Source organism: Melitaea cinxia, chromosome 27 (genome assembly GCF_905220565.1).
Source record: "Melitaea cinxia chromosome 27, ilMelCinx1.1, whole genome shotgun sequence".
Lineage (NCBI taxonomy): Eukaryota > Metazoa > Arthropoda > Insecta > Lepidoptera > Nymphalidae > Melitaea > Melitaea cinxia.
Genome location: NC_059420.1, coordinates 3038373 through 3060436, shown reverse-complemented (window position 1 = coordinate 3060436; position 22064 = coordinate 3038373). Strand labels below are relative to the sequence as shown.

Below are 22064 nucleotides of genomic sequence, written 5' to 3'. Positions count from 1 at the left end.
TTTGGACTGATACCCAAAAATATAGTATGTAAATGTCCCACGTGTAGTTGTGTGTGTTTTCAGACCGAGTAAAATTTTCAAAAATTTTAATAGTGATTAAATTTTAAAAAAGTAATCATCGTGATTCTCTAGACGGGCATCAATGACGCAGATCGTTTGTTAGTTGGTTTTCTTTTTGGTATAGAAATCGCGCATTTAATAAATACACATAATATCTCTATACGATCTACCCCCTTCCTTGTGACATTTCTCGATGTTTTGCTAAAATAACCCCATCCCCCCCCCCTCCCTTCGAGCCTCACGTTTTTAATGGACGACCCCTTACTATTATACCTATTGTATTACAGAAAGTAATTACCTATATGTTTTCAGGCAAAGAAACGAAGCGATCCGTACGAGAATGAAATCAAAGAATTAAATTACATTTTAGAAAGAATTTGATATGAAGAATAATGACCTAAATCGAGTAGAGTTGTAAATTGTACGGTATTTTGATTACTTAAAATTTTTTTTACAAAAGAATACGCATTCAAAATTTAGAATCTTACTAAGGAATTTTTTAACTTCTATGTTTTTTTTACTATGCGAATGTGTTTTACTAAGTCTATGCACCACAGTTATAAATAAAAATGAATAAAATAATAGGTACCTAATATTTCAAACCAGTAATTATGAATGCTGCTATTTATCAATATTATTAATAATATACACCTTGCCCACGAGATTACCAGCACGTGGTATGTAGACTCAACAATATTTGTTCCCATTGTTGTATCGGTCAATGGTTTATTAGCGAAGAGTTTCGACCAACACCTTAAGAGTGTATGCTACCTCAAATTGCATATTTTCCACTCGGCAGGATGTGCATATCTTCCAAACTACTGAATATTAAAGTTTGAAATTTATGTATGGTAAAGTTCAGGACATGAACTATCTTTCATATGTTTCGAAAATACGATTCCATAAAATTTTCTCGATACAAAAAAATCGCAAAGTTACCTCTATTTTGGTATTAAAACCTTAATATCTCAGTAAATATAGAAATTATGGACTTGAGATGAAGCATGGTAATTGAAATAAGTGTGAAGAACATTTAATATGTTGCGTTTTAAAAAAAATAACTATTGATAATGTTTGTGGGGAGAAAATACATATAATTCGCGCGATGAACAACCATGCGCTCTCAATTCTCATGTGTGGTTAGTATGGGTGAAATCTGAATTCGAGCTGAGGTAGTGGAAGCTCTTGCTTGAGTTTTGGATCAAGGACCAGATTCTAAAGGCAGTTTTGCTTGAGACGGCTCGCATGTGAGGTGGCTATGAGCCCTAACTACCGGCGGCCTGGGCATCATTAACCTTGCACTGAAGGACTAGTGTGTTATGTTATTTTTTTTTGTCTGTTTCATAAATATATTTAAAAACGTAATAATAGTTATAATATATATATATATATATATATATATATATATATATATATATATATATATAAATGAATATATGTCTGTATGTCTTTTATGGAATCGTAAGCTATGCATGAGCCCACAAAGGTTTCTGAGTTGATACGACAAAAAAAGTTCGCTGTTCAATATCGCTGTTATTGATAAGGCCGCCATTGTAAAATGATGTATTTTTGTAATGCGCAATAAAGTGTGAACAATTGAATCTTAGTTTTAAGAATTAATAGGCATACTTAAAATAAACACATTACAAGTATTATCTCTTGTTATAGTGGGAATTAATATATATATATATATATATTTTGATGACATGCTTAGCACCACTATACATATATTGAAGTTATAATGTTTATAATTCATTCAAATTAATCCAGTGTTCAAATTGGAAATAAATATTTTTCTTTTGGGTGAGTTTTTGTTTTATTTATGGCCTGTCACAATAATCATCCTATTTCTAAGTTTTTAACCAACTTCAAAAAAAGAGGAGGTTTTTAATTCGACAGTATTTTTATCTTTTACCTCATTGCTTTTTAATGGTTGGACCGATTGTGAAGAGACCTATTTTATTTAAAAACTGGTGCTTGTCAGGTGCCCAAAATGTGGGCTTGTCGATTATTTTTTGACACAAATTTTAGGGAATTTATGTCTTAAATAATTGTGTTTGCTCGCAAACGAAAAAAAAACCGGCTTCAATTACATCGACGAGTAATACAACGTAGATCGACAAAAAAATAGTCAAGCAACTACGCGTTATCAAAGATTACTCAAAAAGTAGTTATCAGATCTCGATAAAATTTATATGTGACCACATGATAAACATCAGCTTTCGATTAAATTAAAAATTATCAAAATCGGTATACCCAGGAAAATGTTATTGCGGATTTTCGAGAGTTTCCCTCGATTTCTCTGGGATCCCATCTTCAGATCCTGGTTTCCTTATCACGGTACCAAACTAGGGATATCTCCTTTCCAACAAAAAAAGAATTATCAAAATCGGTACATCCAGTAGAAAGTTATGCGGTATAATACAACGTAGGTCGACGAAAGAAGCGTCAAGTAAAAACGCATTATTAGATTTAACTCGAAAAGTAGTTGTTAGATCTCAAATAAATGTAAATGGGACCAATTGGCACACACCACCTTTCGATTAAAACAAAATTTGTCGAAATCGGTCAACCCGGTCAAAAGTTCTGATGTAACATACATAAAAAAAAAAAAAAAAAAAACAGTCGAATTGAGAACCTCCTCCTTTTTTGGAAGTCGGTTAAAAATACTGTAAGTAAGAAATTAAAGATGAGTAGGTTATTGAAATCCAATAATGTTAAATTACCAGTTTTTATTATTAAGTAATTACTATATTGAAAACAATTTATTTTAATTTATTACTTGTTCACATAAAACCACTTTTTTATCTTCACCTATAACATCCGATATGGTCTAGTGGCTAGGATACCTGGCTCTCACCCAGGAGGCTCGGGTTCGATTCCCGGTATCGGAAATCCATTTTTAACTTTTTAACAAAAAAAAAACTCACCCCCATCTAATTATAGCTTCAATGATCACTTAAAAGAAATTAAATTTCTTTGTTTTTATTACTTGGATGAATTCATTGAACATTCGTAGACTTGCCTTACAGCATTATTTAAGCATACATTCTAAAAAAAGTGTTGGAGTGTCTAGTATAACAAAGTACGTTTATTTGTTTGTATACTCTTGTATTAACCAACTTCGAAATAATGATTTTACTGTGTACTGATTTTGGTGATTCTTTTTTCTTATTCGAATGCCGTTGTTTGTCACGTGGTCCTATTCAGTTTGAGTAAGACCTGGTGAGTAGTTTTAAAATGTCCCTAATAAGTTCGTTTTAACTGAATTCGACTACGATGACGATGATTGATCCTTTTGTTACTTGAAGATGTAACTTGGTCGTGTTTTCTTTTTGTTAAGAAAAAACAATTAAAATTTACATGACTAAATTAGCACCTGAAAGACATTGTTTTTCGTCACACTCTATCTGCGAACTTCTGCTGAGGATCTTAATGTTAGGAAAATAAAAAAGATCTTAAATACTACAAAACATAACAAATATCATTAATAATGCGTATTGATTTAATTGAATTAGTTAAATTTAATGTTATTTGTATACAAACATCTGTAGATAGAGGTAGAATTTGTGATCAAATTGACTAACGCATTGGGTTCACTGTAATGTTAGTTTTAAGTTTTTTATGCATAAATAAATAAACAATGTTCGTGACTTTCTATTCCACGAATATTAAATAATTGAGTAGTACATTGCAATAGCGACGAAGTATCGATTTCAAGGCAATTACGTGGATTGCGTGACGATAAAAAGGAATATTACGTACCTATTTAGGTCACAGGGGAATTCAAACTTGATTATTATGCCGTAATTTCATTCCATGCCACTTGCACAAGGAAAATAGGTATCAGATATTATAAATATATGTTTAATACTAGCTGTGACAAAATAGTTATTGTTCAGTTCGCAGATTTATAAAAAAAAAATCTAAAATAAAAGTAGCCTAAGTTACACCTTATTGTATCAGCTATCTGCCAGTGAAAGTCCCGTCAAAATCGGTCCAGCCATTTCAGAGATTAGCCGGAACAAACAGACAGACAAAAATTTTAAAAATTTTATTTTGGTATATGTACCGTGTATACATTTATAGGCATTTAGTAAAAAGCGGTTATTTTAATATTACAAACAGACACTCCAATTTTATTTATTTGTATAGATTGATGGAAATTGAAACGGTTTTTTGGTGTTCGGAAACAAAAAATGATTAAATAAAACATATACCAACTTTCCACAAGTTTATTTCATACAATATTTATAAAACTTCATTATTCTATTTATTATCTAAGTAATAAGTTAGGTGTGTAACCAACGTTATTTTTAGAAATAGCCGTGTCTATAATAATTTACTAAGCTTTTTTTATGATACCGAACATTCTTCGTCATAACGTTTGACCTGTGACTTCGTTCGCGGTTACATTTTTAAGAGAGGTCAGACCACCTCTATCTAAAATAGTATCAATTTCAGACTACCCTCAAAAAAAATATTTTTTCTAATTCTTTATTGATTGATTGATTGGTTTAATGGCTTTCAGTTGTGTCAGGGGCACGGTTGAACCCGCCAATGTCACGTACAGCGCTATGTGCAGAATTGTTTCTGTCACAGTTTCATTACAAGTATATACAATCAAATATCGACACGGATATTGAGCGATCGACGAAAGAGTATAAACCATTTAGGGCATCGTGTAAGTTGCAAAAAGTTTTACTACAAAAACAAATAAAATTTAAAAATATTTAGTACTTATTCAATATAAAGAAGTAAAGAGGTTAACGCTCAATATCCATAGCGATAACTATGTCTTCCTCATATTTCAAGAATATTTTAGGTAATAATATTAGATGACACTTGTTTGACCTGTTTTAAGTATAAATCACTAAATACAATTTCGGAATCCTGTTTTTAAAAGGCGCTTAGTTAGAGAAAAGTAGTTATTTTAATAGAAATTGAAATACGAAAAGACGTACAATTAATATTTAAAAAAAAATAACATTGACACAACCAATAGTTCTGTTAAACTTTTTGAAGATTATAATTTATAGAGTTTTTATTGCCAATTCCAAAAAGTTCTAATAAAATGAACTTATGTCATTTTTTCTCTCAAACAGACGATCGATTTCCATTGTGACGACACATCCTTGTATTTTTCCACTATCATAGACAACCTAAGTTTTCATTCATACATTCGAGTAAAACCTAAAAATAAAACAACATATTACAATCAAAATCAATAACTACTTTTATTATAAAATAACTTATTTACACATTTTTATACCTAAAATTAACATTTACGTGTTTTTATAACAAAATACGCAACTTAATAGAAATCTCACATTAATATGCAGTAATATTTAGGTATAGTTGAAAATATTTTGTTAACCAGAAATAACTGGTAAAAGCCGGAGTGAACCAGTAATAACTGGTAGTGACCGGATTGAACCAGTATTATCTCGTAATTATTCAGTCTAAAAGCTGATATAGTTCTACTATTTTTACTTTTTTTTAAATTAAACCACGTAAACTAAATTTGGGTACTTCCCCAATTGAGGTGCGCCAGATATAGAAATGGTATTATTATACTTTTATGAAAAAAATCACGGAAAATTGCCTACTCGTCTAATATAAATAAATACTCTTTCATATTAATGTATGACCTTACATTTTTATATAAACAACCAAAACCTACTAATAGTAATATGATACACTATAGTGTACCTATATTTGTGGAATTAAACCATCAAGCATAAATAATATATTTTTCAAAAGAGCGTGGATTTTGTACAAGTGAATTTATTTACTAAAAAAATTTTTTTTACTTCCTTATGCCTTTCACCACTTCCTTATGCCTGTCATTCCTTCCTTATGCCTGTCATTACTTGCGTTATTATTTTCCTCACTTATTTCTCTCACGGTTCCTTATTTTTTTACTGTCCTAACATCCTTATTACTTTCTTCATTTCCTTATTCCTTTCCTTTCTTTCCTACTCCTTACCTTACTTTCGTTTAACATTACTTTCCAAAATAAGTCCCTTAACAACCAAACTATGGAATATTGCATTAATACAGAATTTAAAGTAATAAAATAATATTCGGTACAAGATTATACTATAAGGACATTGAAGCAGCACAGGAATGAGTGAACATTTGAGTAATGTATACATATATTTTAAAAGAGTAACATCAGAGTTTTCTTTCTCATTCTTCTCTGCAGAATCTACATTCCGAATCGTTGATAGCTGCTCATATTAACTATTATAATTCATTAATCAATTTTTAATGTCAAATACAAATTTTACCTTGTTAACAAAAATTTAATCGATTCTCCTGATTGGAACCAAATAATTTCTCTCAAACCAAGTCTAATGTAACGTAAATCTTAAGTTTGTTTTAAAACAAATAGGCTTATCACAAATGACAAATATCACATATACTTTTCGACAAATTCGACACAAATATTCCACAGGAATTGTAGTAAAATGAACCTGATTATTATTTTTAAATTAACTTCTGAATTACTTAAAGAATATTAATTCCTATTTGATAGATATTGGAATGGGTGGTCAACGTTCGCATTTTCTACGGGCTTCATACTGTCGCTAATATTATATTTATTAGGTCACCAGTTTAACATATTAAATAAAATCATTTTAAAATTATTTGAATAGCAATTCAAAATTTCTTTTGAAGCCTGCGTGATAATTTTTTTTTTTAAATTTTGATTATGTATGTTATCCGCTAACCTGCAGAGGAGCAGCGTGGCGGATTAAGCTTCAATCATTCTCCTATATAGAGAAAGAGGAAAATGCCCAGCAATGGGATATTACAGGCTGAATCATTAAACATGATAGCAGCCTCCATTTGGGAAATTCATTTTATTTCTTCAATATCACCCTAAGTAGATTTTTTTTTAAATTTAAGTACTTTTATAATTTGCACGCCCCTTTGAAAAACACATTTTAAACATTGTTGAAGTTAATAACATCACGTAACTCATTAATGTAGATTACCTTGAGAGTGTATGCTACCTCAAATTGCTTATTTTCCACTCGGCAGGATGTCCATATCTTCCAAACTACTGAATATTTAAGTTTGAAATTTATGTATGGTAAAGTTCAGGACATAAACTATCTTTCATGTTTCGAGAAGACGATTCCATAAAATTTTCATGATACAAAAAAATCGCAAAGGTACCTCTATTTTTGTATTAAAACCTTAATATCTCAGTAAATATAGAAGTTATGGACTTGAGATTAAGCATGGTAATTGAAATAAGTATGAAGAACATTTTATATGTTGCGATTTTAAAAAAATAACTATTGATAATGTTTGTGGGGAGAAAATACATATAATTCGCGCGATGAACAACCAAGCGCTCTCAATTCTCATGTGTGTCAGTGCGAGTGAAATCTGAATTCGAGCTGAGGTAGTGTAGCCCCTTAAGAAACGACAAAAGACCCATGGTAAAAATATGAAACAATCAAGGGAATTAATCGTGTTAACAAACAACAGTAACTCTTAGCAATGACAATGACACCTGGGAGAAGACGGGGGAGGGGGAGGGGGTTTACCAGGCAACGTCTCTACCGAGAAAGAAATAAATATATTTTAAGCGTCACGGTAAACATTTTTAAGGTGTAAACACCAATCTATCTTTGACACACTAATTGTCATTGATAGCATTTAAATTTAGAGAATACAAAAAAAAAAAACGCGATAAACCAATCAGAAATAAGCATATATGAATAAAAACTACCAGCTTCTGTTTCCGGAAAACTATAACCCGGGGATCTTTAAGTCGCGATTGAATAGGTTACTTCTAGGTAAGCGTATTAAGGTAAGGTATCTTAGACCCCATTTTCACTTATCATCAAGTGAAATATTGGTCAAACGCAAGCTTATAACTGTATAAAAAAAAAACTTGTCAAACAAGGCGCACAATAACAACAATATGTCTGTAGAAAAATATACTTTATTTCCTGTCGTAAAAGGTTGCTAATTTTGACATACATGCTGTTATAACTTCAATTGTGATATCGCGTATCCGACATACAATTTCGTCTGGTCAATGTCACATTTTTATTTAGCGTGACATGATATTGTCGTATATGATATTGTCTCGACGAATACTGTAATAAGGAAAATTTTCACGTAAACATTATGATATTTTAGAAATTCTTTCTTATTGTGATAATTTTATTTTATTCTGAGTTTTCTCTTGCTTTGGTTTATATAGATTCAATTTTAAGTTATAATTGTCATTATTAGCCAGTTTAAACTAGTAATAACCAGTAATATGTCATATCCTGTGATTGGCAAGAGTCAACTAGTGTCCAATAAACATTCGAGTTACTTATAGTAACTGAAAGTGATGCAATAACTGGCAGTAAGCCGGATTTAACCAGTACTAACTAGTAATTTTAGTCAGTCATATGTGGCAGCTAATGTACATCTACTATTTAAATATCAATCGCCACGTACATTAGGTTGTATAAAAGAGAGGTATTAAATTACAACGACATATACTACATAATTATCATTTCTAAGATAATTATATACAAATAATCAGTCAAATAGAAATAGTTTAAGTTCAGTTGTAAACCTATCTTGTGGTTAAACTAGTGTTTCCGTTTGACTAATTTTATTTCTATGTAAATCGATGAAATATATGTATGTATGATGTGCGGTTAGGGCAATAAGGCATATAGCCACCCCTCTCTTCCCGTGGGTGTCGTAAGAGGCGGCTTAGGGATAACACAGTTCCACTACACCCTGGAGCTTAAAAAGCCGACCGATGGCGGGATAACCATCCAACTGCTGGCTTTGAAATACACAGGCCGAAGACGGGCAGCAGCGTCTTCGGTGCGACAAAGCCAGCCCTGCGGTCACCAACACGTCTGCCCAGCGTGGTGACTATGGGCAACACACGTGAGTTCACGCCATTTTTAGCACGAACTTGTGTAGGCCTATGTCCAGCAGTGGACTGCGATAGGCTGAAGTGATGTAATACTTTTGAACGACTGCGCCGAATCGGAAGTTCCTTTTTTTTATTATGTTCACTTTGTCAGTATAAGGTAATAGAAAAAAATATATATTCACGAAAAAAAGCTGGGTCAACTATGTAACTTATAAATCATATATAGTATATGTGTATTAGTTAGTCATTGTAGAAACATTTTTATTAGCCGAAGCCGAAGCCAAAACCGAAACCATAATTTCTGCCTTGGACTGTTTCGGATGAAAACGAAACTCTGTGGGCAATATAACAATCTGCACTGAAGTTTAGTTTATTTCAAGCATTTATTTGCACATACATATAAAAACCAGCATTAATTTTGATATCAGTTTGTATTTACAACATTTTTAATGTAATAATAATATTTGCTTTTTGAGACCGAGGTCGACGGTGCGGCAGCTAAGTGAACGAAGCACGCAGAGCCAAAAGTTTCGACTCATTATTTAAACCGAAACTAAGTCCAAAACCAGATTTTTTAAATTTCGGCCGGTCCTTAGTTTCAGTACGCTGCCTCCGGCTCGTATCCACCTGCACGATCATCTTGTGCAGCCCCGCCGCACTGCACGGCCCGCTAGTGGTGGAGCGCGTGGTGCGGCGTGAGCACGGCGCCGCCCGGCGGCAGCACCGACGTGATGACGGGCGCCGCGCCGCCCACCGCGCCCACCCCGCCCACGGCCCGCTAGTGGTGGAGCGCGTGGTGCGGCGTGAGCACGGCGCCGCCCGGCGGCAGCACCGACGTGATGACGGGCGCCGCGCCGCCCACCGCGCCCACCCCGCCCACGCCTCCGCCGCAGAATATCACCTGAAACAAAAAACCGGTTGACATGTAGGTACATATCTGATATACATATATGATAGTCTTCTTCACACACACACACACGCACACACGCACACACACACGGTCGCACGCACGCACGCACGCACGCACGCACGCACGAACGAACGCACGCACGCACGCACGCACGCACGCACGCACGAACGCACGCACGCACGCACGCACGCACGCAGGCACGCACCCACGCACGCACGCACGCACGCACGCACGCACGCACGCACGCACGCACGCAGGCACGCACGCACGCACGCACACACACACACACACACAAACACAAAATTATGATTATTATGATAATTGTTTGTCGTGGTCTCGTTTTTTTTTTTTTTTTGTATTTTGTGTTTCTAGACACTTTTTTATACTTGTATTATCTTAATAAATTACATTCATAGTAATTTATTTTTAAGTGACACTAACTTGTGAAACAGGTGTGGCGGGCTGGCCTGGCGTCGCCAGCACATACTGCTGCTGTCTGACTCCACCCACCTGAAAAATTCAAAAAACAATTTAAACCTAAGTTAGAATCCCAAAGATCTCTTCTATTACCGGCACGAATATTAAGCGCTCGGCTCAGAGGGATCGCATAGATGGATGAGGCGCTCGCAGGGTTCGCATTACGCATCGTGCAGAACTTGCAAATATTTTGTTCATTACAAGATTAAAAAGTAAAGGACATCGCTCATATACCGTGTAGACAGACGTTCACACACCGACGATTGCGGGTTCGATTCCCGCTATAGATGAATATTTGTATTTGTACAAATATTCTTTGCCTCGGTGAGCACTGTTAGCTGCCGGCCCTGTTGTTATCGTACACACATGATAGCGATCTTATCATAGTAAGGAATAATAAGTGATGATCATAGCTTTTAGACGTCTGAACTACCAGACGTATCGCAAGCTTTGCTGACATTACCCCTAATTCTCTCCAGGAGGTCTGGTCACGTTACTTACCAAGGAACACAACACTGCTTAAAAACAGTATTATTTAGCTGTGATCTTCTGTAAGGTCGAGGTACTACCCCAGTCGGGTTGTTCCAAATTTTGAGCAGGAAATTTCCTCACCTCAGTTAAGATACCTATGCCCAGATAGAGATAAAAGTAAAAACATAATGTAAAAGTATGTAATAAATTATTTTATCTCACCTGATGTATCTGTTGTGGCTGTTGGATAGTCTGCCTGTGTCCCTCCGTCTCTACGACCACCTGTTCCATGAACGTGCTACCGCTCGCTGGAAATTAATAAAAATTTATCATTTAATACACATACATAATTAACAATGCACACTGGCTTTGTAGCAGGCAGGTATAGGTATCACTGATATTGAGTGCTTGGCCTCTTCGCTGAGGCAATACTCTTCAGAAGGAACCACTCTATGAATCTTACTAATAAATATACTAAATACTTTTAAATAAATTAAATGTACAATTATGTAATACTAGTTAAATATTTACCATATCCATAAAGTTGATTTAAAAGTCACCGTTCAATATCCATGCCAATAACCATAGTATATCGACTGTCCCTACGTACACGAACGTACGAAAAAACTACTTTTTATGTATATTTTCAAAGAAAAAAAGAGAAAATGCTATGAAATACACATTTTTCATGAGTTTATACTCATTATCGATACTTAACAAATCATTCAGCGTAAAAAATGTAGTGCCTTTTAATCAATTAGATATAGAAGATATTATATACGTAGGGACAGTCGATATAATGTTTTTAGGGACAAAGGACGCGACACGGAGGGCAGTAGTGAAGTCCTGTAAGTGGTATGTGGTCCGCACTTCGATTATTTTTTAAATCCACGTCTTTTCTTGAAAACCGCATCAAAATTAGATTAGCTGTTATTGATTTTGTCGCGAAAAGACAGACGGTGCTATGTTATCACTACATAGTATAAAACAAAGTCGCTTCCCGTGTCTGTATGCTTAGATCTTTAAAACTACGCAACGGATTTTGATGCGGTTTTCTTTAGTCAATAGAGTGATTCCAAAGGAAGGTTTGTATGTATAATATATCTTTAATATAGTAGAGGAACACAGATAGTTTTAGAGGTTTCTTATGTGTTGTCGTAAGTAAACTCATTTATTGCGCTTACATTGCAAATATTTATTTTATATTTTATATTTAGTATCATGCTCCGTGCGAAGCCGCGGTGGATCGTTAGTATAATATATAATAAAGAGTAGTGCATAAGATACGTAATATTTTCAGCTTTATCTCAACTTACTAGTAGTATTGGTGCTTGTGGCGTTATTCGTTCCGTCGCAACCAAATAGGCAATGTTGAACAGTCCATCGGGGCTCGAACGGGATGTGGGTTTTTACCTGAAAATTAATAATAAAAAAATTCAATTTTATACTATAACGATAGCAAACAAGCTTACGGTCCACCTGATAGGAAGTGATTACCATAGTGTACGATTCAGCCGCACATACATATCGCCCCATCAGCTGTTTACGTTAGTTACACGATTCATTAGCTAAATACATCAGTTCACGTTCATATATCATCATCGTACAGTGCGTTCGTGAGCTCATTCATAGCAATTAAATATTAGCAAATATATTTATATTTTAACATTTATTTTTACATCTTTTCTCTACCATAATCAGCAGCAGCAAGTCAGGTGTAACATACACATAGCCTATAGACGTCTGCAACACCAGAAGCATTGCAAGCACATTACCGACCTTACCCCCGAGCCTCCCCAGCAGATGTACAGATGTACAGCAGTAGCGTACCTTGAGCTCGGTGGTGAGCATGAGGATGTGGCGGCAGGGCAGGCGGAACACCTTGCTGAACAGGCACGAGCACTCCTGGGTGGACGTGCCGTACTTGCAGATGTACAGGTGTACAGATGTACAGCAGTAGTGTACCTTGAGCTCGGTGGTGAGCATGAGGATGTGGCGGCAGGGCAGGCGGAACACCTTGCTGAACAGGCACGAGCACTCCTGGGTGGACGTGCCGTACTTGCAGATGTACAGGTGTACAGATGTACAGCAGTAGTGTACCTTGAGCTCGGTGGTGAGCATGAGGATGTGGCGGCAGGGCAGGCGGAACACCTTGCTGAACAGGCACGAGCACTCCTGGGTGGACGTGCCGTACTTGCAGATGGCGGCGCTACTGTGGCGTCTGGGGACAAGCACGCTGGTCGGTAAGTACTGGTGAAGTATAGTATTGATGATTTATTTATGGTATGCTAAATATGATAAAATAATAAATAAAAGTAGTTTATGCAACTGTCATATAATGAACGTCGTGTCGTGTTATATGCAGTTGCATACACTACTTTATCTTCACTAATGCAATTAATCAAACAACAAGAGTAAAAGCTGACAATAGTTTATTTATAATAATTGTTCAAATTTTGGATGGTACAATTCTGAAAGTTAATGTTAATTTTCATATAATTTTCTAGATTTTTCTGGCAAAAGATTGTGAGTTAATTTTGTTGCCAATTTTAGAATATCCGGAGGCGTACAAATATCATCGTCGCTATCCATTTTTAACTTTTAATTTATTAAATTAAATTCACGCGTACGTGTATTGTCACAGTGATTTTGCCGCCATTAAAATCTAACCAATGAGAGCGCAGCTGCGCGCATGCGCGCGATGTTATAATGAGATTTTACGATATCGATGTGGATATTATACCATCATGTGAAATTGCTTAAATTTAGTGTTTTGTTGTCTGCGCTATAACAGTAGTAATTATAAGTCAAGTATTGGAAACATAAGTAGAATGTTACAACATTAGTGTAGATAAAATGTTTAACATACAGATACGGTTGTCTCTTTCTAAAATAGGCAAATTAACTTTCAGTTTTAGACATGACCACCATCACCGTTAATTTACATATTATAAGTAATAAATCTTATATATAAAATTCTCGTGTCACAATGTTAGTTACCGTACTTCTCCGAAGTGGCTGGACCGATTTTTATGAAATTTTGTATGCATATCAGGTAGATCTGAGAATCAGCCAACATCTATTTTTTTACACCCCTAAATGATAAAGGTGTCTAATATATATTTTTTTTATTATTGTAGCAAAATTTTAACTTTATTATTGTAACAAAATTTTTATTGATTATTTATTAACCCTAAATTTTCACCCTTCTAACACCAACCCCTATTTTTTATATCGTTTATAGCGGCAAGACAACGTTTGCCGGATCAGCTAGTAGTATCTTACACAAAGCATCGGCCAGAAAATTATATCTACACTTCCGATGCCGTAAGGGCTTGGCTCACAGTACACACAGTAACACAGCACGACGCCGTCGCCGTAAAACGACACTGCGCCGGCACCTTAACCTTATTTTTGAAATAGGTAACCTCCGTGGCTCATTGTATAAGTATATGGGTTTACCCAAAACTTCCTCTGTTTCTGTTTCTTTTTCATTCGTCGTCCTATAATAACAATATTGGAAAAACTTTTTTGCGATCCATATTCAGGCCCGGACGCCCGAGCACACAAACTGCGAAATATCAACTGTCAAGTTGTGCACCGGCCACAGCAACGTGCTACGGCACGACGCCGTGGAATGCCACGGCACGATTCCGTCACCGTAAAACGGCACGGTGCCGAATGGCGACGAAGTAGTGCCGTGTTCCGGTTCCGGTGCCGGTGCCGGCGCCGGTGCCGGCGCCGAGACGGTTTACGGTGACGGCGCCGTGCCGTGATACTGTGCTGGCGCCTCGCCGTGGAAATGAAGCCGGGCCCTTACCAACTTTTCGACCCCTACCCCCCTTGGTGAGATTTTAGACTAAAGATCCAGAAATAACGTGTATTTTTTTTCTGCAAAGAAACTTGTAATTCTCAGAATGTGTCGTTAAATACATTTCATAATCTGATTAAATTTTTAAAATTAAGTATTGTAATACAAATTTACAGACAGGCATCAAGGTTGTTGTTTGTTATTTTTTTGGTTTAGAAATAGCGTGTTCAACGTGAAATAAATACGCTGAAGACGCTGCTGCCCGTTTAAGCCTATGTATTTCAAAGCCAGCAGTTGAATGGTTATCCCACCATCGGTCGGCTTTTTAAGTTTCAAGGCGGTAATGTAACTATATTATCCCTTAGTCGCCTCTTACGACACCCACGGGAAGAGAGGGTGAGTGTGACTATATTCTTTACTGACGTAACCACACAGCAGATATTTAGTTTATAAATAGTAAATATCTTTTTTTTTATGTCACTAGGTCGGCAAACAAGCGTACGGCTCACCTGATGGTAAGCGATTACCGTAGCTTATAGACGCCTACAACACCAGAAGCATCGCAAGCGCGTTGCCGACCCAATCCCCAATCCCCCCAGGAGCTCTGGTCACCTTACTCGCCAACAGGAACACAATACTGCTTGAAAACAGTATTATTTAGCTGTGGTCTTCTGTAAGGTCGAGGTACTACCCCAGTCGGGCTGCTCCATATTTTGAGCAGGAAATTCCTGCTGTGCCCTACCTCAGTTGAAATAGTATGTGTGGTTTAATTTAATGCCTCTACAGCAATCGAAACGTATTTCTTACCTTCCCGCTCTGTCGTCGAGGCATTTTTGTGCCAATTTCGTTTGGTGGCTCATCAGATTGTACGCGTACTGCGTTATTGTATCCGTGGGCGACTGCTTTAACGTTTCCGTATCCTGGAATAAAGAGTAATAGACGTTGAATTTAAAAAATTAATGTCCTATATATAGCGAAAGTGGCAGCAATTAACTAATTTCTACAACAACCCTCATTAGTATATTCAATTTTTATTGCCGCATAGTGACAAAATTTGGTGAAATTTATGTAAACCACATGCAGGGCTTCGCTATAAATGAATGTAGTGGGCCTCCACAATGGGACATCCATATAGGAACTAGTAGTTCCTGAGATAAGCGCGGTTAAACAACCAATTCAGCTCTATAATATTAGTATAATAACAATACCCGTGCGAATAATTCGGACTAAATTGGTATAATCACTTCAGCCTATCGCAGTCCACTGCTGGACATAGGCCTCCCCAAGTTCGCGCCAAACATCCCGGTCTTCCGCAATCCTCATCCAGCCGACACCGGCAATCTTACGTATATCGTCGGTCCAACGGGCCGGAGGACGTCCCACACTGCGTTTGCCAAGACGCGGTCTCCACTCTAGGACCCGTCTACTCCAACGGCCATCGGTCCTGCGACACAGATGACCAGCCCACTGCCACTTCAACTTGCTAATTCTGTAGGCTACGTCGGTTACTTTCGTTCTCTCGCGGACAGTCTCATTTCTAATCCTATCTTTAAGAGAAACCCCAAGCATAGCCCGTTCCATTGCACGTTGAGCGACCCTAAACTTGTGGACCAGTCCCTTCAGTGTCCACGTCTCGGCTGCGTATGTTAACACAGGCAGGACGCATTGTTCGAAGACTTTTGTTTTCAAACATTGCGGAATCTTCGAAGTGAAGACTCGACGAAGCCTGCCAAACGCCGCCCAGCCCAACCGAATCCTCCTATCGGCCTCCCTCTCGAAGTTGTTGCGGCCCAGTTGGATAGTATGGCCTAGGTAAATATAATCCTGAACAACTTCGAGAAGGGTACCATCGACCGATACCGGTATCGGTATGACTTGGTTGTTAAACATGACTTTCGTATTATCCAAGTTCATACAGAGACCGACACGTCGGGAGGACTCGTTTAGGCCGGCCAGCATTTGGCCTAGCTCATCCAGAGTCTCCGCAAAGATGACAATATCGTCGGCGAAACGAAGGTGAGAGATGAATTCACCGTTGACGTTGATGCCTCGTTCCCCCCAATCTAAGGTCTTAAAAACATCCTCTAGCGCAGTGGTAAACAGTTTCGGTGATATTACATCCCCCTGTCTTACCCCGCGCCGGAGGGAAATAGGTCTTGTTCTTTGGTCATTGACATGAACGGTCATCGTCGCCGCGTCGTACATAGATTTCAGTACATCGATATATCGCCAGTCGATATGACATCTCTGCAGAGAGTCCAGGACAGCCCAGGTCTTGACAGAGTCGAAGGCTTTCTCGTAGTCCACAAATGCCATACACAGCGGTTGATTATATTCTTCCGTCTTTTGAATAATCTGCCGAACAGTATGGATGTGGTCCACGGTGCTGTAGCCATTTCGAAACCCAGCCTGCTCCGGTGGTTGGAATTCGTCGAATCTTCTAGCGAGACGATTCGTAACAACCCTCGAAAACAGCTTATAGACGTGGCTCAGAAGTGAGATCGGTCTGTAATTCTTTAACAGAGACTTATCGCCTCTCTTACGCCCGAACCCAATATTCAATCTATCTCTGGTTATGTCCTACTAGAGACAGAAATATCTATCTATCATTCATTTTACTAACCCAATAAACTTGTCGACGATAGGCAATCTTATCCTTCAAAGCTGTCTATCGACGAGAGGGAGGATAGCTTACTAGAGTTAGCAGTTCGTATGAAAATGACAGTGTAAGCGTCCCAATAATAATAGAGTTCTATCTGTCAGTAACGTTGGTTATCTTTAGTAACAACAATATCCGATCTATAGTTTTTGGGGGATAAGTAAGATTTATTAATTCAAAAAGTATTTTCTTTGTTTAAAATAAAATTAATTTCGAGTGAAAAATAATGGCAGACTCAAGTTCAAGTAGCAGTTCAAGTGATATTGCTCTTTTGCAACAATTAATTGAATAAAAATAATATGTTTCTTGTGAAATAATACTTACTTTACTCATCTTGTGAATAAAACAAACAATTTGGTGAATGATTGTACCTATAATTTGCAATGATTTGTATAATTTGAATTTTGATTTGTAAAAAAATTATACAAATTCAAACGAAACAACGATTCAATAAAGCGTAATGGCGTCGTAGCGTCTTTTCGTGTCGTGTTAAAACGTTCCGTTACTAGATTTACCATGCATTCCATAATAAAATAATATCATTTATTATAAATTAAAAAGTCTGTGTAAAAATTAATTTGTCCATATTTTTATAAAACAAGATTACTTTAATATGAATAAAATTTGTATGACAAATTTAAATACTACAAAACATCTGTGTAACATAACTAAGGCCGTCTGTGACGCTGCGTATACTGGAATGTAAGGAAGAGCTCAGGTAGCCGGTCTGTCTACAGCTAACTGGAGATAGTAGTCCCCTATGCGAATTATTGGGACAACTACAAAGGATAGATAGCTAGTTATTAGCAGTCGATGATAACTACCTATCTCTATCTTTAGATTGAATATTGGGTTCGGCCGTTAAAGAACAGCACCACCACACTCCTGGACCACGCCTCCGGCGTGGTACCTCGGTGGATGACGGCGTTAAATAGTCTTGCCAAGGCTTTCAGGACTGGTCGCCCTGCGGCTTTAAGGAGTTCAGTGGTAACTCCGTCATCCCCCGGGGCCCTGCCGTTTTTAAGCTGCCCGAGCGCTGCACTGCTGCTGAATAATGGCGCAACAATGGTGCCCGTGGATCTTCGGTGTCCCAAGTCGCAGGCTTGCGTGCGCTCAATGAGTACAGCTGTCCATAAAATTTCTCAACCTCTCCTCGGATCTGAGGGCGAGAGCAGACGGTTCTGCCATCCGCTGTTTTTAGCTTCGCAAGAAGGCTTCTCCCCAATGGTGTTTGGAAAACTTTGGACCCCCTATTCTGCTCAATCAGAGTAGCAATCTCTCTCGTATTTGAGCAGCGGAGGTCTCGGCGTACAAGCTTCCGTATCCTTTTGGAAAGAGCCCTCTGTTCTGGCGAAGCAGCCGGCAACTCGCACCTCTGCCGCATCAGATCCAAGGCTTCGGGAGAAAGTTTGTTCTGCTTCATTGGTTTTGTTGGTGGAAAGTGCTTGCAACCCAGTGTACACACCGTCTTCACCACGTTGTCGGTTATCTCGTCCACGTCGCTAGTAGTTTCCAGCGAATCGAATCGGTTTTGGAGTTCCAACTGAAACTGCTCGGAGCCACATAGTATTTGGGGCAGCGTAGGTCGGAGAGTAGATTTCATCAAGCGGGTCCGCTCCTTTCGGAGACATATATTCAGAGTGCCCCGTACTAGCCGGTGGTCGCTGCCGGTGTTAAACCTGTTAACCACTGAGACATCTCTGAATATATGCCTTTTATCCGCTATGATGAAATCTATCTCGTTCCTCGTCACAGTATCGGGGCTTCGCCATGTCCACCTCCTTTGGGGCATCTTCTCAAAAAATGAGTTCATCAAGAAGAGCCCCTCCGATTCGAGGAAGTTGACAAGCGTCTGCCCCCTGTGATTCCTGTGCCCCAATCCGTGTGGTCCGATGCTCGATCCGTCGCGGCCTTGTACTCCCACTTTAGCGTTGAAGTCTTCCATAACAACGCTGTAGAAGGTCGAAGTAGTGCCATGTATGGCCCTTGTAATATCTTCATACAAGGCTTCGACTTCATCGTCAGAGTGTGCCGAGGTCGGCGCATATACCTGTATCACTTTCAGGGAGTACCTGTCGGTGAGCTTAAGTACAAGGTACGCTACCCGGGTCGACACACTACTGACTTCCACAACGTTGTTAGTGAGAGTCTTGTGGACCAAAAAACCGACGCCACCTTGGGAAAGCCCATCACCTTCACGGAAGTAGAACAAGTGCCCGGAGTCCAGGATCATCGTGTCCTCTACCTCTCTTCGGACTTCAGACAACCCCAGTATGCTCCACTTAATGTGACTAAGTTCTACCTCAATTTCGGTGAGGTGATGGTCCAACCGTAGCGTGCGTCCATTATACGTAGCCAGGAACATTTTTCTATGGCAGCCTCCCGTACCCCGGTGATTCTTGGCACCCTCTACCCCACCGTTACCACGGCCGCTGCCGTAGCCGGGAATAGTGGGGCTGCCGGGAACTGAGGGCCTTATTTTTAAGTTCGAACTCATGGGGGTTTTTGCCCATAGTCACCACGCTGGGCAGGCGGGTTGGTGACCGCAGGGCTAACTTTGTCGCACCGAAGACGCTGCTGCCCGTCCTCGGTCTGTGCATTTGAGAAGCCAGCAGTTGGATGGTTATCCCGCCATCGGTCGGCTTTTCAAGTTCCAAGATAGATTCCAAGTAGCGGAACTGTGTTATCCCTTAGTCGCCTCTTACGACACCCACGGGAAGAGAGGGGGTGGCTAAATTCTTTAGTGCCGTAGCCACACAGCACAAATTGGTATAATAATTATCACTTTATAAAATTACAATTTTTTTATTTTTTTTTATTGCAAAACTTCTTTATAAACAATATTCAAAGTGTGGATCGGCCGTCAATCATGTTGACGTTGTTTCAAAATTAAAGTCGCCAGATGGCAGCATTGCTGTATTGTGTCTCAATGTATATCTATATATATAATTTTAATAATTAATTAATTTACAAAAACAAAAGCAATAATATCCCTTTTTAGTTGTGGATGCCGAGAGCAAGCATTGTCTATAAAATGATATATAATTTATGGAGTAAGGTTTTTTTTTCTAAAAAGGGAGGCAAACATCTCCACCTTAGTGTATTAATATATAATAGTGGTAGATACATACCCGTAGCCTGCCAAGTGCAAAGCTTCGTCGTTCGTCTTCGAGCTGGTTCGCCACGTTGAAGAACAGCGACACGAACTCGTCGGGTTGCATCTGACTGCGGATTAGACTCTGGAACTTGGTTACCAGACGCTCTAGACCCTGGTGATTAAAATTTGATATATAGTTTAGCATTATATAACAAACTGTACATGAAAATACAGTACCCACGAGATGAAAAAGACCGATATCATTAACAGATGTTATAAAAATATATAAAAAAACTAATCCAAAAAACTAACTATTAAACAAATTATATAACACTAAAATTTTAAATGAACATGGTTATTTTCATTACTAAAATTATTTAAAACGGGATATTTACCATGTTTTTTATGTTTACTTAGCGCTTGCCTTGTGCTGGATGTACAAAGTATTCTGAGCCTTCGCCTTATGAAGGATGTAAATATATGGAGATGTAAATATATGGAGAGATATTTACACGCTGAGCACTCTGTTTGTGCAGTGTGCACTACACTTTACACGCTGAGCACTCTGTTTGTGCAGGGTATGCACTGTCCACTCACCTTGTGCAGAATGTTGGTGTAGTTGTCGGGCTCCAGCCAGGTGTCGAGCCGCGCGACTGCCCCGCCCGGCCTCGTTAGCACCTCCCAAAGCCGTAGGGTCCCCGCTGCCGTGCCGATGATGGCGCGCTTTAGAAACTGTCATATCATCATTTATAGTAAAACAATTACAACTATTTTAATTAATTATACCATCGGGGTGCACAGATACATAAACAAATCAATGTTTTTATGTTTTGATGGTTGGTAAATTTATTTTTACTAGTGATCGCCCAGTGTTCGAAATTCGACCATCTTAATATATATAAATCTCGTGTCACAATGTTTGTCCTCAATGGACTCCTAAACTACTTAACCGATTTTAGTCAAATTTGCACACCGTGTGCAGTTTGATCCAACTTAAAAGATAGGCTATATTTTATTTTGATATATTATGTTATTATTATATTTCAGGAAAAAATAAGGTGATACGAAGTTCGCCAGGTCAGCTAGTAATCTATATAAATAGAAATGAATGTTGCTAAGCGCATAACTCGAGAATTACTCGACCAATTTGGCTAATTTATTTTTTTGTTTTTGGCCCATGGAAGATTTTAATACAAAAAAAAAATTAAAAAAAATAAAATTAAAAAAAATTAAATTTAAAAAAAATAAAATTTAAAAAAAAATTAAAAAAAAATAAAAACAAAAATTGCGAGGACAAATTTAATTTTTACTATTAAGTATTAACCGAACGAAGTCTGCCCGAGCAGCTAGTTACTAAAAAAATTGTAGGCAGACACGGCTCATGTCATTATCAATGGTGGTTCACAAAAAAAAAAAAATAAATAAATAAAATAATAAAAAATAAAATAAACGAAAAACTAGAGCTTACCATTCATATATTTGTATAGAAAATCCATTCCGTCCACGTACATTCACCACCACTGCAGGCGCCAGCTCCAAACACCAGACACAGAAAACAAAATAATTTATGGCTTTCTTCACATCCACACAACCAATAGACCAGCGTCGATAATTTTTGAAACCAAAAAAATATATATAGTGGGATTAAACCCATTGGAAAAGGAAGAG

The 22064-nt window shown here is 37.8% G+C and overlaps 1 protein-coding gene and 1 non-coding gene across 2 annotated transcripts in view; one reads left to right on the top strand and one right to left on the bottom strand.

The window, feature by feature from the left end:
* Positions 1–2882: 2882 nt before the first annotated feature.
* Trnae-cuc lies at positions 2883–2954 on the top strand. The gene has a single exon. It is a non-coding gene; the product is annotated as a tRNA-Glu (tRNA).
* Positions 2955–9383: 6429 nt separating this feature from the next.
* The window catches only part of LOC123666759, a 30504-nt gene continuing 17823 nt past the window's right edge, over positions 9384–22064 (bottom strand). Inside the window, exons 10-17 of the mRNA XM_045600813.1 lie at positions 20994–21128; positions 20431–20568; positions 15448–15560; positions 12930–13050; positions 12142–12242; positions 11052–11127; positions 10323–10391; positions 9384–9872 (exon numbers count right to left, since the gene is read on the bottom strand). Of these exons, the coding sequence (XP_045456769.1) occupies positions 9750–9872; positions 10323–10391; positions 11052–11127; positions 12142–12242; positions 12930–13050; positions 15448–15560; positions 20431–20568; positions 20994–21128 (876 nt within the window). The 3' untranslated portion in view covers positions 9384–9749. The remainder of the gene's footprint in view (positions 9873–10322; positions 10392–11051; positions 11128–12141; positions 12243–12929; positions 13051–15447; positions 15561–20430; positions 20569–20993; positions 21129–22064) is intronic.